The sequence below is a fragment of the Sinohyriopsis cumingii genome, unplaced genomic scaffold (assembly GCF_028554795.1).
Source record: "Sinohyriopsis cumingii isolate HCF-2022 unplaced genomic scaffold, ASM2855479v2 utg001180l, whole genome shotgun sequence".
NCBI classification, from domain to species: Eukaryota; Metazoa; Mollusca; class Bivalvia; order Unionida; family Unionidae; genus Sinohyriopsis; species Sinohyriopsis cumingii.
Genome location: NW_028315969.1, coordinates 511,424 through 526,123, shown reverse-complemented (window position 1 = coordinate 526,123; position 14,700 = coordinate 511,424). Strand labels below are relative to the sequence as shown.

Sequence of the window (14,700 nt, the reverse complement as noted above, 5' to 3'; positions counted from 1 at the left end):
TAGATCTAACTCACTGATGTTTCTGCAGAATGTTGTCCAGTTAACTTGATATTGCCACCATTGAAATAGTCTGGACATGCATCGTTACTTTATTCATCGAACAAGTGAAGACCCAAGGGTCAATGTTGAGCCCAAATGGGAGTGCCCTGAATTGTTGATGAATCGCAAGAATGTCCTGAAGTCTTGTGAATATGGACATGAGGGTATGCACCATTTAAGTCCACACTGATGGAGAAATCTCCTTCATGGATGGCATACAAATTGTGCAGTGGTTATTCCACTGAGAACCAAGTGGCATTGATGAATTGATTAAAGGCACTTAGGTCGATGACCAGACACTGAGTTTTGTTTGCCTTTGGGACCAAGAAAAGTCTGGAAGAAACAACAGGACCCTCTTGGTGCTACATCCTCTTTGGTATGCAAGAACTGTGGCTTTTGCTGGGGTGGCAAGCTCTGATAGGATGGCCTTCAGAGGTTTATGTCCTTTGAGTGGCCACTGGGTCAACTTGTTAATTTCCCATACTATCCCTGTATTGATGCTGTGGTTGTGGGATGGAGGGAAATTGATCTCCTAGGTGGCTTGCTTCTGGGCTTCTTCAACCTGACTGTTAAACAAAAGGTTAGAGGATACAGGCTGTGCTCTTTGCCTCACTTTATGGAGGTACTTCAGGAAAGTGCAGAGAGCACTGAGTCACGTTCATCAGTTGCTAATTGTAGCTGCGGTTACAGCATTGGCCAAAGTGTGCTTAACAGCTCTATTCAGTACTCAGGCCAATCTTGAGAAGGACTCCCAAGCATGCCTTGAGGTATTCAGAGTGGGAGAAGTTATGTTCTGCCTGTTTGAAGATAAGCCATAGAGACGAAAGACCAATATAAAAGCCATGGTAATAATATTGCACACTAACTGCTGAGTATCATGAAAGGCCATCTGATCCATATGTATGGAGTGTGGCTTGTCATCCCCAAAGTGGCAATATCAGTGTCTACTGCTGGGGTTTCAAAATGAAAGACTAGGTGCATGGCAAAGGTAATACTGCTGATGAACTGTTGATGAAGGAGGGTCAGAAAGTCTGTAACTCTACCAGACTGTTCAAGTAATTGAAAGAGGACTCTTCCGTTCCATCATAAGATCAACAGATGCTGTAGCTCAGGTTCAGGTTGTTGATAAAAGTCAGAAGGAAAGGACAAAACTCCGGAAGTCAAAGGTAGGAAATGTCCTCAATGGAGGCTCAGAAGGCTGAATCTTCCCATGCCAACGGATGGTGTTAGCTAGATGACAGCACTGGAGAATAAGCAACATCATCTTGGTGGCATAAGATGAGTCTAAGGTCCCCTGTAATGCCTGAGACTTAGCTGGCAAAGAGTTGTTGAGGTCTGTTGCTCACTAAACTCACAGAACACAATGAGTTAGAAACCAAGACTATGAGACAGTCACTGAGCAAAGAGTCTCCTATCATGCCAGAGTGTCAAGATTTTGTGAAGCAACATCTATTGAAGCAAAAGGAACTTTTCATGGCATGATTCTGATTTATGGCATCGTGCTGATTTATGCCACCTGCTCGACAATTTTTAGCTCCCTCATGCTAAAATTATTATCTAGGAGGGCAGGATTTGCAAGGTAGTAGAAGTTCTCCCAAGGTAATTTGATTGGGTAACATATTTACAGAAATGTATGCAACCAAAAATACTTTAACTGTAACTGTAATGCAAATGTTTGATGACTGCAACTGGTAAAATGTCTGTTGAGAAACAATTGTCTTGTACTAGTATCTTGTATTTCTATAATAATTTAGTGACAGTCATTATTTCAACTGATAATTTCTTGCAACTTCATTATTATTAATTTATTATTTACTTACCAGTTTGTTTCACTCAGAAGTGTTATAATTTCATCCAGGTTTTCAGGAGGGGCTACACTGTCATATGTCATCAGGGCTTCATACAACTTGTTTGCTGTTGTTTTCCTCACCTAAGGCAAAGAAGAGATCAGTACCAATTGAATATTTGTGTGTCCATTAACTGGCATCTCAGTTCATCCTCTGGAAGCATTTTTCAGCTTATTTATGCAATAATTTTAAACACACTTAAAAATGGTAACAAATAAATAAAGTTTATTTATATGCTACAAAATCAAAACCAAATAAAGTGCCTAACCTTTCTATTCAATGATCAGACAGAATTTATAATTTAATGACTGGTTCATCAGAACCAATTGATCACTGATTATAAATGCTCAGAAAGATTTTGTTACATTTTTGAACACCATTTTACATAACTGGAAGAGCTGTTTTTCTCTATGAAAGTTTGGAAAGTAACACCAGAACATTTGGCATAAAACATAATGTGTTAAATTCTCAAATGGATCCATGCAATGATCCCTCAACAAAGTTTGCAAGATCCTGAAGATGGCATTATTATAAAGTTAAGCATTTCATGCAGCTCTAACACACCCCTTTTACTGCAATTATCCTTTAATGTGGACCCAACACACCCTTTTTAATTCAATAATCCATTCATGTGGACCCAACACACACTTTTTAATTCAATAATCCATTCATGTGGACCCAACACACACTTTTTAATTCAATAATCCATTCATGTGGACCCAACACACCTTTTTTAATTCAATAATCCATTCATGTGGACCCAACACACCCTTTTTAATTCAATAATCCATTAATGTGGACCCAACACGCCCTTTTTACTGAAATTATTCATTAATGTGGACACAACACACACTTTTTAATTCAATAATCCATTCATGTGGACCCAACACACACTTTTTAATTCAATAATCCATTCATGTGGACCCAACACACCCTTTTTAATTCAATAATCCATTCATGTGGACCCAACACACCCTTTTTAATTCAATAATCCATTGATGTGGACCCAACACACCCTTTTTAATTCAATAATCCATTAATGTGGACCCAACACACCCTTTTTAATTCAATAATCCATTCATGTGGACCCTACACATCCTTTTTAAGTCAACTATCCATTAATGTGGACCCAACACACCCTTTTTAATTCATTAATCCATTCATGTGGACCCTACACATCCTTTTTAATTCAACTATCCATTTATGTGGACCCAACACACCCTTTTCAATTCAATAATCCATTCATGTGGACCCTACACATCCTTTTTAAGTCAACTATCCATTAATGTGGACCCAACACACCCTTTTTAATTCAATTATCCATTCATGTGGACCCAACACACCCTTTTTAATTCAATTATCCATTCATGTGGACCCTACACATCCTTTTTAATTCAACTATCCATTAATATGGACCCAACACACCTTTTTTAATTCAATAATTCATTAATGTGGACCCAACACACCCTTTTTAATTCAATAATCCGTTCATGTGGACCCTACACACCCTTTTTAATTCAATTATCCATTCATCTGACCCTACACACCATTATTACTTCAATTATCCATTCATGCAGACCCAACACACCCATTCTAATTCAATTATCCATTCATGTGGACCCAACACACTTTATAATTCAATTATCCATTCATGCAGCCCAACACACCCATTCTAATTCAATTATCCATTCATGCAGACCCAACACACCCTTCTAATTCAATTATCCATTCATGTGGACCCAACACACTTTATAATTCAATTATCCATTCATGCAGACCCAACACACCCTTTCTAATTCAATTATCCATTCATGCAGACCCAACACACCCTTTCTAATTCAATTATCCATTCATGTGGACCATACACACCATTTTTACTTCAATTATCCGTTCATGCAGACCCAACACACCCATTCTAATTCAATTATCCATTCATGCAGACCCAACACACCCTTCTAATTCAATTATCCATTCATGTGGACCCAACACACTTTATAATTCAATTATCCATTCATGCAGACCCAACACACCCTTTCTAATTCAATTATCCATTCATGTGGACCCTACACACCATTTTTACTTCAATTATCCATTCATGCAGACCCAACACACACTTATTAATTCATTTATTCATCATGTGAGGTCTTTGTTGATACCTACCCTGGGAAATTTGTGGCAAAGAAAAATGCTAAGATTTACTAGCGATTTCTTTCTCACTTCACCACCAAACTGAAGCAATCCACAGAAGCTGTAACAAAAGAAAAATACTTTTACACTTAAATGCTGAATTAGTTTCTTTATCGATAAACCATGTATAGTTCCTGAAAAGTAATGCTGTTGGCTAGAAATCATCTTGAATAATGAAACAAAGCATTAAATTGTACAATTTCTCCTGTAGGAAGTCTACACATTTCAGTACATGACTGTACTTGGCTTGAAATGTGTTGTGAAATAAAATTACTTACATGGAATCTGAGTTGTTAGATACCTTTGATAAACTTTTTTTACTCGTGTGTAAAATAAATATGCGGCTCGAGTTCTTAGATACGTACTTCTCATATGACTCGGGTGTAAAATAAATCATTTAGACTGAATGAGACTGGTTGAATATTTACTCTCATTTGTGACCAGGGTGTAAAGAATAAATTATTTGTATAGGACTTGGAAGGTCAGATCTATATTGGTGATGTTCGATTTATGCCAATTTGATTGATGCACTTTCATTTTAATGGCATTTATACTGAAACATATTCAAGGACATGCAGTTGAGGGCAAAGCATATCAGTGTGTCTGTGTGTGTGTGTGTGCTATTTGGATTTTTAAAGTAGCTTTAACAATTTTTCAGTCATACTGCTACAATGTCTGCAGTAAGGCAGTTTAAAGTGATGTCTAGCACTGTGCATCATGCTGCAGACATGTAGATTGACTGAGTACATCTAGGTGAGATCTAAGCATATCTAAGTACATCTAGGTGAGATCTAAGCATACAAGTACATGCAGGTGAAATCTAAGCATATCTGAGTAAATACAGGTGAGATTTTTGTTGTTGTGGGGTTTAACGCCATTTTTCAGCACACGATAGGCTATACATGGCGGCCAGTATTAATGGTGGAGGAAGAACCAGGGAAAACCCCGGAAAGAACCATCGACCCACGGGAAGCTACTGGCAAGCATTCTCACATACCCACATTGGCTGAATCTGAGACTCAAACCCATGCAGACAGAGGTGAGATGGCAGTGATCCGTAATGGCGAGTGCTTTGGACCACTCGGCCACTAGGGGCCCCCACAGGTGATATCTAAGAATGTCTAAGTATATGCAGGTAATATCTGAACATGAAGTAAATGCCAGTGAGATATTAAGTATATCCGAGTGAGAGCTAAGCATATCTGGGTACATGCAGGTGAAAGTTATGCATGTTTGAGTACAAGCTAATTAGATCTAAGCATATACTAGCACAAGCCAGTGAGAGTTAAGCACATCTATGTACAAATTTAAGATATCTAATATTTTATCAAAATTGCAGTTGAATAATGCAGCTGATGTAAAAAAATATTTGACTTTCAACACCTTAACATTCTTGATTATGACAGCAATGAAAAAGTGATACCTATGTTCGACTATTCACCAGTGTGGCAACAAAGGATTGACATTAAAAGAAAAAAAAGAAAACATTTATGGTAGCATTATTCAACAAATTTTGCTATCAGGTCCACTCAGTCTCCATTTAAAGTGTCTGGTTTTTGTCTTGGGTAAAACAAATGTTCTGCATCGGGCAAGACAATCACTTTTTAAAAGAGTTGTAACACTTACACATCGGCACTGGCCATCAGTTTGTGAGGATCACCACTCTTGTGAATCTCTTGCTTCACCAGTTCTAGGACTTTAGGTGGGAATTTGTGACTGCAACGAATATAGAAAAGTGTAAAGACTACAAGGATTAACTATCTGAACTATAAATGTGCCCTGAGGATATGGATGCCCACAAGAATGTGGTTGGAAACCTCTGTTCAAGATTCAAGGTCAAATTTCCACGTAAAACAGTGGATATAACACAAATGTTACCATAAAAAAGATTCTAGTCAAGTCCAACCAAGGTCTTCTTCACATATAGCCCATATCAAATTTCTTTAAAAGTTACTGAGTGGATACAAAATTCATGATGTTGTGGAAGGAAAGAATGATAAACATAATTTAATGCATCCATTTAAAGATGCTAACTTCCATGTATGGCTGAAATTGGTAATGTGGTTACTGAGAAGCTAAAAATGACAATTGTTGGATGGAGCAGAAGTTCACTTGGCCCAGATGAGGTAATATAACCATGCTCACCTTTCATCATGTGTAAGAATTTCAAAGCATCCTTTGGACAGAAGCTGGTCTAGCATCTTCAGCATGGGTACAGACACTCTGTCCACCTTAAGATAGTCGATGAAGATCTGAGTGAGGATTCTGGCACAACTGGTAAGCTGTTCCATATCCTTACAGGCAGATCGTAGGTAAGTATGAAGGGAGGCACAGGAATACTTCACCTGCCAGTCAACAAAATAATTCATTCACTTGTTTTCTAAAGGACAAAGAAACATTTCTAATTGTGTCTTTAACTGTAGTGTGCTTAACTGCAGTATAGAAAGTTATATAAAACTCAATATATTTGTAAAACTCAATATTTTTAAAAACAATCCTTTGGAGTGAAAAATGTTTCTTCTATAATACATACCTTATTATGACGTGTTATAGGTACATCTACTACCTTGTAAATTCTGCCATCCTAAGGCAAAAAAGACTGTCGCCATATCTCTTGGGGACTGTCTTCTGAATTTTCTTCTGAATGGGCAATCTTTAAACATGCACATGCTCTGATATCAGAAAGTTTGTTACAAAGTAGTGGCAGCATCCTTGTGTTTGCCAAGATCAATGGTTGTGATTGTTGCTCATCTTTCTCTCACCAGTGTGAGTACATATCACATGCATAGTTTGAATGCCCACAAAACAATACAACTAGTTGATTAATACCAGTCTTGAAATGCTGCACCCCACAATTATACTCCTACCCACTGTTGTCCAAACCTTTAATTATAGAAGCAAATGGCATTCAGAAGTGAATTCAGTCCAGCATCATACTGAAATGACCATGAAGCGAACCTTATAAAATAAGATAAATGTAGCAAAAATGCATAAATTATTTTATTGCATGGAAAAGAGGATGTCTTGCTTTAGATAACTTATAAAAAATACAGAGGACTGAAATAAATAGGAAGTACTACTGACCTTCAGTAAGGTAAATAAAACAGTGACAATTATAAAACTTTGCTGGGTAATTGTAATCACTGACAATCAGATTCTCACATCTCTGGAATCAAAGCATCAGGTTCTACTCCTTTAAAAAACTACTTTATTTCTACATTTGAATTCTTCCGAAAAAATGATAACAATACTAATTACTATTTGATCAAACAGCAGACTCACTAGAGACTCTGTAAGTCCTCCGACACTGACGGTGAGACCAAGAAGGACACTATATGCATATGTGGGGAACTCCAAAAGTTGTGTGAACTTCCCAAATGTGTCTCCTGGAGCAGCCCAATTGATACTGTCTATTCCATTCCTGTGGGAGGAAAGAAAAACTGCAACATTATCTAATCTCATGGATACAATGTCAACACCTTGAAGAAAATGATTATTTGTAGTACATAATTGGCCAGGGAACTAGAAGGGAAAAAAAGGTCTCAAGGCGAATGGAAATAAAGATGCCCAGAGTGCTTAATGCTGACCTTTGACCCATTGGTTTGGAACCTTAGGATAAGTATTAAGTATTTATTTGCTCTTGAAGTTAAAAACAAACTGTCAGAGCAAGCTTTGTTAACTTCACTGGCCAAGTGTTGTGGTTGAATTTGAATTCCTCACACCTAATTTGAAAATCTCACTGGATACGAGACTCCACTCCAGCCATTAAGTATTGTGTTTACAATTAGAAATGGTTGGAAACAGTCTCTATTTGTGTACTGCATAAGTTACCTACTTTCCCAGCATGGGATTGCCTCCCCATCGAAGGTATTTTAAGATAATGTATATAACTGAATGAGAACTTCTACAAGTTTCAAGTGAATGAATATAATTAGCTTTCAGTGAAATCATTTTTTAAAAATTTGTTGGTTTTAATGGCATTTGTTACCCATCATTGACTATATAATGCTGACAAAATGGTAGCTACTGGTAAGTACCTTTCCCAATGACATTCTGAGACAATCAACCCAGTTGTCCTGGGTTGCTATCGAACCCTCAACTCTTGGATTATTAGTCTGATATCTAACCAACTGAGCTACTGTGGCTCCCACAAAAAGATGTGTACTTATACAAAATAGAGGTGTGAAGTGTATTTCTTTAAACATAGAGCTGTGTGAAGTGAGTTTATATAAAACAGAGCTGTGTGAAGTGTATTTAATATAGAAAATAGAGCTGTGAAGTGTATTTATATAAAATAGAGCTGTGAAGTGTATTTATATAAAATAGAGCTGTGTGAAGTGTATTTATATAAAATAGAGCTGTGAAGTGTACTTATATAAAATAGAGCTGTAAAGTGCATTTATATAAAACAGAGCTGTGAAGTGTATGTATATAAAATAGATGTGAAGTGTATTTATATAAAATAGAGCTGTGAAGTGTATTTACATAAAAAAAAAGCTGTGAAGAGCTTTTTGTTCTTTTTCTATAAAAAAAGTTGTTATAAAGATTTTCTATTTTAAGTAACAGTGGCCATATCTGAGGGTGGATCATTCTCATTTGATCAAATTTGAAAAATGTTCAAGCCAATATGCTTCTGTCAAACAAATGTAAAACACGTTCATGCCAAGATGCTTTCTGTCAAACTTGGTCTCACCCTGTTGAGCTGTTTTGAGAAGTCAAAGATTTATCTATTTTTAGTAATGGTGGCCATGTTTGATGGCCGCTTCGCATTATTTGAACAGATTTAAAATAGTTGTATTCCAGTATGCTTTTCTTTACAATTTCTTGTTAATTTTGTTGAGCAATGTTTGAAAATAACTTGTAAATAGGAATGATAAACACATAAGACAGACAATCCAGAACTTGTGATGCATGGCAAATAAAGGACCATACTAAAATTCACTTGGCCTTATGGCCTGATGAGTTTAAAAATGGACTGAGCAAATGCAAAACACAGAATAATAAAGGAAAACTAAAATTAGAATGAAACGCAAATGCAAATAATGAATGGATTTTAAAGTTGCCTACTTTTAGGCCACCACTAGAATCTCCAAGTTTGAAAGCACATTTGCATGATAATCCACGATCAGATTTTTTACAATAAAGCTCACTCATTCTAAAACAGTGATACAGTGGTCCTCCTCATGAATGGCGCCCCTGACCAGTGGCCACCCACTCTTTACAGACAGAATCCCTTGATACCTACAAGTTTGTGTTAAAAAATACCCCTCAAGAAAGGCCACCCCTCTAACATGACCAACAGCCAACATATTAGTGCACAAATGTAAAATTTACCCATCAAAAGCAGCTGCATTTTATTATTAACATATGTCCAGAACCAATATTTAATTACAGCAAGGTAAGTAATCCATTTATCTTTCCTAATGTCAGTTTCCGGATGTCAGGTTTTCATTACTGACAAAAGTGTTGCTTAAGGCACATGTACCACTAAGGTTATTATTATATCATTAACGCCCACGTTTGCAGGAAATGGGGTCAGCAGTGTTTTGATAGAGCTTTGGGCTTCACACAGCAGATTTCTGTTTCTTTAATTGACGATTCTGGATGTAATTGTCAAACATGGTCAGATAGAAATGGAGTCAGCGATGTTTTGATAGAGCTTTGGGCTTCACACAGCGCATTTTTTTAATTATTTTTATACTGACAATTACAACCGATATAATTGTCAAGATCATAGCATGGTCAGATAGGCTAAAAATAGATTTTGTGGATTAACACATACACACAGAAACAATCAACTTTGAACAAAACAGGGTACCAGACAAAGACCAAAAAATCGTGACAGTACATGTATCACTTCATCCTATAACAAGGTTTTTGTGTACAAAAGTTTTGTCTGCAAAATAAAATTGCAGTTCTGCAAAATAAAATTGCAGTACTGTATAATTAGCAACATAGGAATAAATAATTAGAAAACTTTAACATGTCATCACATAGAAAAAGAAATAATACTTTAGAAGAAAAAGTTAACAGTTGTTTGACTCAATGACAATGGGGAGAGTTCACTTGCCGAAAGATTTTATGTTGGGAAGACTCAAAAAAACAAGCTTGTAAAAGATCAGGAGAATATTCCTAGCAGTGGGAAAATGGAAAGAGAATAATTTTAAATATGAAACAAGATATGTACCAAGATTTAAATAACGTTTTTCAGTGGTTTTGTAATTCGCATGCCAACAATATCTGACTCATATTTCACGCCAAAGAATAAGAACTATTAATTTATGTTACTTGAAATAACTGTTTTTAAGAAAAGAAGAACATTTTAACAATTTATGCTACTTTTAAATGAAGATATTAAATGCTTTAAGTTATATGTAGCTTTCCTACTATATACACATAAACAAACACATCTCAAAAATAAAGTCCCCCTCTGGAAAGGCCACCTGTCTTATAAGGCCACCTTCCCAGTGCAGAAGGGGTGGCTGTATAAGAGGGGGACCACTGTATTGCTGTGATAATGTCATCATGTAATGACATTACTACAACCAGTTGTATCTGAACAATTTTCACTAGAGCAAAATGAAACAATAAATAACATCTGCTGACACAATTACTCTGTATTTTTGCGTTCATTATAATTGCTTTTGTTATTATTTATTGTAAATTATTTGCTGTATTTTGCATTTGCTATTTTATTAAAGCACACTTTTATTAAGACAAGATACGAAAACAATAGTTTTCTCCATTTTAAATGGAAAACCCCACTCTGACATACCCTTTCCCATTCTGTTTCAAATAAAAGAAAAATGAAAGAAAACTCGGAAAGTTATTAACATAAAATCAAACATAAAACATAAGCATGTGAATGAAAAATGATGAGATGATAACTCAAACACAACGTTGAATGGAATGCAAATGGAATACAAAATGAAATGAATTTCAAATACGATTGAAATGCAAATTAAATTACAGATTTTGGTAAAATTACCCATTTCAGGATCTGCAGAAGCAAAGAAGATAAATCAAAGAGAAAAAATATTGCTGCTTACTCTGGAAATATTTTCTCCAGCTCTTCTCTGTTTGGAACATGGGGAACTAAAGGCCTACAAAGTAAAAATCAATATTCAAGCTTCAATATTAAAGCTTTAACTTCCCTGTGACATATTTAAAGTTTTCATTATGTTACATTTGTCTAACAGTAAAAAAGATATGTTACAATTTCTCAAAATGCTTGGAAAAAAATTTCCTAGTAAAAAATGTTTCATCAAAAAAATGTACCCAATCATAATACCTTAGAAGAACCTCACAATCCAGGACTCCCAGATACTACTTTAAGCTAAAGGGAGCTAAAAGTTGTCTGCTGACCTATGTGGTGGTCAGGCAGAGTTATCTCCCCATAGGCATAAAACTTGGCGGCAAAGTCTAATAAAGTGTCAGTTACTACTGAATCAGAAGGCATGTCTCTATGAAAGTAACAGTGGGGAAACTGGGAGGCTGTATTCTCGAAGAATTATATTTTAGTAGGAAAAATTGGTTTCTTCTTTAAATACATTACCCACTCATAATACCCTAATATAATAGGTAAGAGGTGAAGGGAAGTACATTTCATTACCCCATAGATATCATCTCCGGTCTCCTAAGATATTGAAACAGCTTCTAGGTAACCCGACTGGAGGGGACTTAATCTATCAGGGAATGACTTCAAATAAGAAAAACACTTTCCCCTGCAAATCCAGCAGAAGTCGTAAAGCTGTGTCTTAAGAAGTTGCTGATTGATCTGGAAGATGACCTGTTGAGCTACATATATAGGTCCTACCAGATCATAATGGGCCCTCTGGCATGACAGATCTCAAAGACAAAAGCTAGAGAATGTGGACTCCAATCTCCATCATCCCACAGCCTGAATGATGTCCGAGAACAGTGCTGGTTGAATCCTAGGACGGTGGTTACTGCTCTAACCTAGTGATCTGAAATGCATACTAAGTTCATTTGAGCTGGAGTTATTCCCTATATGCTGAACAAATAACTCACTTAATACAGGATGAGAAAGTCTGTGCTGACATATCCTCCTGTCCTGTCTTGAGAGGTAGTTGTTGTTGCTGTAGGGTTTAATGCCATTTTTCAGCACACGATAGGCTATACATGGCAGCCAGTATTAATGGTGGAAGAAGAACCCGGGAAAACCCCAGAAACAACCACCAACCTACGAGAAGCTACTGGCAAGCTTTCTCACATACTTACATTGGCTGAATCCGAGACTCGAACCCATGCAGACAGAGGTGAGATGGCAGTGATCCGTAACGAAGAACACTTTAGACCACTCAGCCACTTAGGGCCCCGTCCTGAGAGGTAGAAAGAGGTGTGATCTCCCTCAATGCAATGGCTCTGTTCTATTAAGGTACCACCTCAAAGCCTGGAACTGGGTCTTGTAGGTGGACCTCAGCTGATGTGTCCAGATGAGACAGAAGTTTCATGATGAAAGTCTGGTTACCCATGCAAGGAAGGTGGTTCATGGTGATGAAAAAGGATGCCGTCATAAGACTGACCCATCATATCAGAACAGCATGTAATTCCAGTCTGCTGATAAGGCATGTATTTCGCTAATTCTGAAAGCTGTCGCTAATGCCATGAGGAAACAGGTATTGTAGGAAAGGTGAGCCAGAGATGCCCCTGAAAGAGTTCAATTATGTCTTGCTTAGCAGTTAATACCCAAGATAGGTTCCACATTAGACATAAGGCAAAAGTTTTGGCTGTGTATACTCAAAGTTGGAGAGTAGGTCAGAAAAGTCCTTGTTTCATCTGATATCCACTCTTCCATGATGATGAAAGGTGTCATCGATCATGGAGAGGTAATATTTCATCATACTCACTGCAAACTTTCTCTATACAAAGAGCCAAAAGATGTTAGCTATTTGCAGTATAGATGCCTGGAGAGGTATGATGTATTTGTTTGTGCACCACTGGTGCGAAAATGTCATTTGCATTTGTATGCTTTCAGAGTGGAGGGCCTTCTTGCTAAACCAATTCTCTCCACTAATGGTTGTGAAAATTGTTTATTTCTTAAGGCCATTTTCATATGACCCAGATGTGCAGTTCCAGGACTACTGTTATGGACAGAGTGAGAACTCCCTTGCCATGCAGATATTCCTGCCACCAGTGAAAGACTTTCACAATGGCCATCATCAACAGAATTTATTGATATACAGATGTCACTCCTAAGAAAAGCATGCACCACTGGTTTCCTGAAAGGATGGTACTCAGTGGGCTCCCCAACCTTCTGTACTTGCATCGATACAGACTAATCTTGGGTGGTTGTACTGGTAGATGTACACCCACCATGACAAAAATCAGGTTTCCCCAATTCCACAGATGGTTCCTCAGTTGTGTGCTGATAGTGAGAGGATGGTTCAATGGGCAAACTCTAGGACTCCATTCAGGCAGAAGAATCATTGCAGTGGGCAGATAAGAAGGCAACCTAGGACCATGATGTCCACTGCTGCATAGTAGGCAAAGAAATTCCCATGCAGATAGAATTTTTTGTAAGTAAAGGTGCTACCACGGTTCAGATTTCAATGCCAAATCCTGTGGGAGATGAACTATGATGTATATTGAACTCCATGCCTAGGTGAACAAATTGTTGAGATGGTACTAGGTGAGAAATCCAGATTGGTAACAAAGATTATCATGTCTTGTTAGATCTAACCCGCTTATGTTGCTGCAGAATGTTGTCCAGGTAACTTGATGTTGCCACAATAGAAATGGTCCAGACCTGTGCCATTATTCAATTTTTAAGACGAGTGAAGACCCAGGGCTAATGTTGAGCCCCAATGGTAGTGCCCTGAATTGGTATACAATGTTGTAGGTGAATCACAGGGACATCCTGGAAGCTTTGTGAATAGGGACATGAAGGTATGCATCATTTAAATCCACAATGAAGTCTCCCTCATGGATGGCATTCAAATTCGCTATGGTGCTCCTACTGAGAACCGAAGGGCATGAATGAATTGAGGGCACTTAGGTTGATGACTAGAGGCAGAGGGCCATTTGCCTTTGAGACAAAGAAAAGTCTGGAACGAATGACAGTACCCTCTCAGTGCTATATCCGCTTTTGTAATCAAGAACTGTGGCATTCGCTTGGTGGAGCTTTGAAATGATGGTTTTCAGAGGTGTGTGTCCTATGAGTGGCCCTTTTTTGTTGATTTCCTGTACCATCCCTGTATCGGCACTGTGGTTGTGGGAAGGAGGGAAATTTGATCTCCAAGGTGGCTTGTTTGCAGGCTTCTTCAACCTTACCGTTAAACAGAAGGTTAGAAGATAAAGGCAGTGCTCTTAGCTTGGCTTTATTGTGGTACTTCAGGGAAGTGCAGGCAGAGAGCACCGAGTCAAGTTTGCCAATTTTTAATTGTAGATGAGGTTACAACATTGGCCAAAGTGTGTTGAGTGCCTCTATTCAGTACTCAGGCCATTTCTGAGACTGACTCCCATGCACGCCTTGAGGTATTCAGAGTGGGAGAAGTTAAGCTATGTTCCATCTGTTGGATGATAGCCATGGAGACGAAAGACCATTATCAAAGCCATGGCAATGATATTACACACTAACTGCTAGTGTCATCAAAAGCCATATTGT

At 37.6% G+C, this 14,700-nt stretch overlaps 1 protein-coding gene across 4 annotated transcripts in view; it reads right to left on the bottom strand.

The window, feature by feature from the left end:
* Positions 1–14,700, bottom strand: part of LOC149772739 (tubulin-specific chaperone D-like) — a 99,439-nt gene that overhangs the window by 8,733 nt on the left and 76,006 nt on the right. For 3 of the 4 annotated variants that reach the window (XM_089947374.1, XM_089947376.1, XM_089947378.1), the window contains 6 exons: positions 11,123–11,176; positions 7,356–7,494; positions 6,219–6,418; positions 5,700–5,789; positions 4,047–4,134; positions 1,860–1,969 (listed from right to left, as the gene is read on the bottom strand). In XM_089947374.1, coding sequence (XP_089803500.1) covers positions 1,860–1,969; positions 4,047–4,134; positions 5,700–5,789; positions 6,219–6,418; positions 7,356–7,494; positions 11,123–11,176 — 681 coding nt within the window. Of the gene's footprint in view, positions 1–1,859; positions 1,970–4,046; positions 4,135–5,695; positions 5,790–6,218; positions 6,419–7,355; positions 7,495–11,122; positions 11,177–14,700 lie in introns of those variants that run through there. The other variant, XM_089947375.1, reaches the window with a different exon arrangement.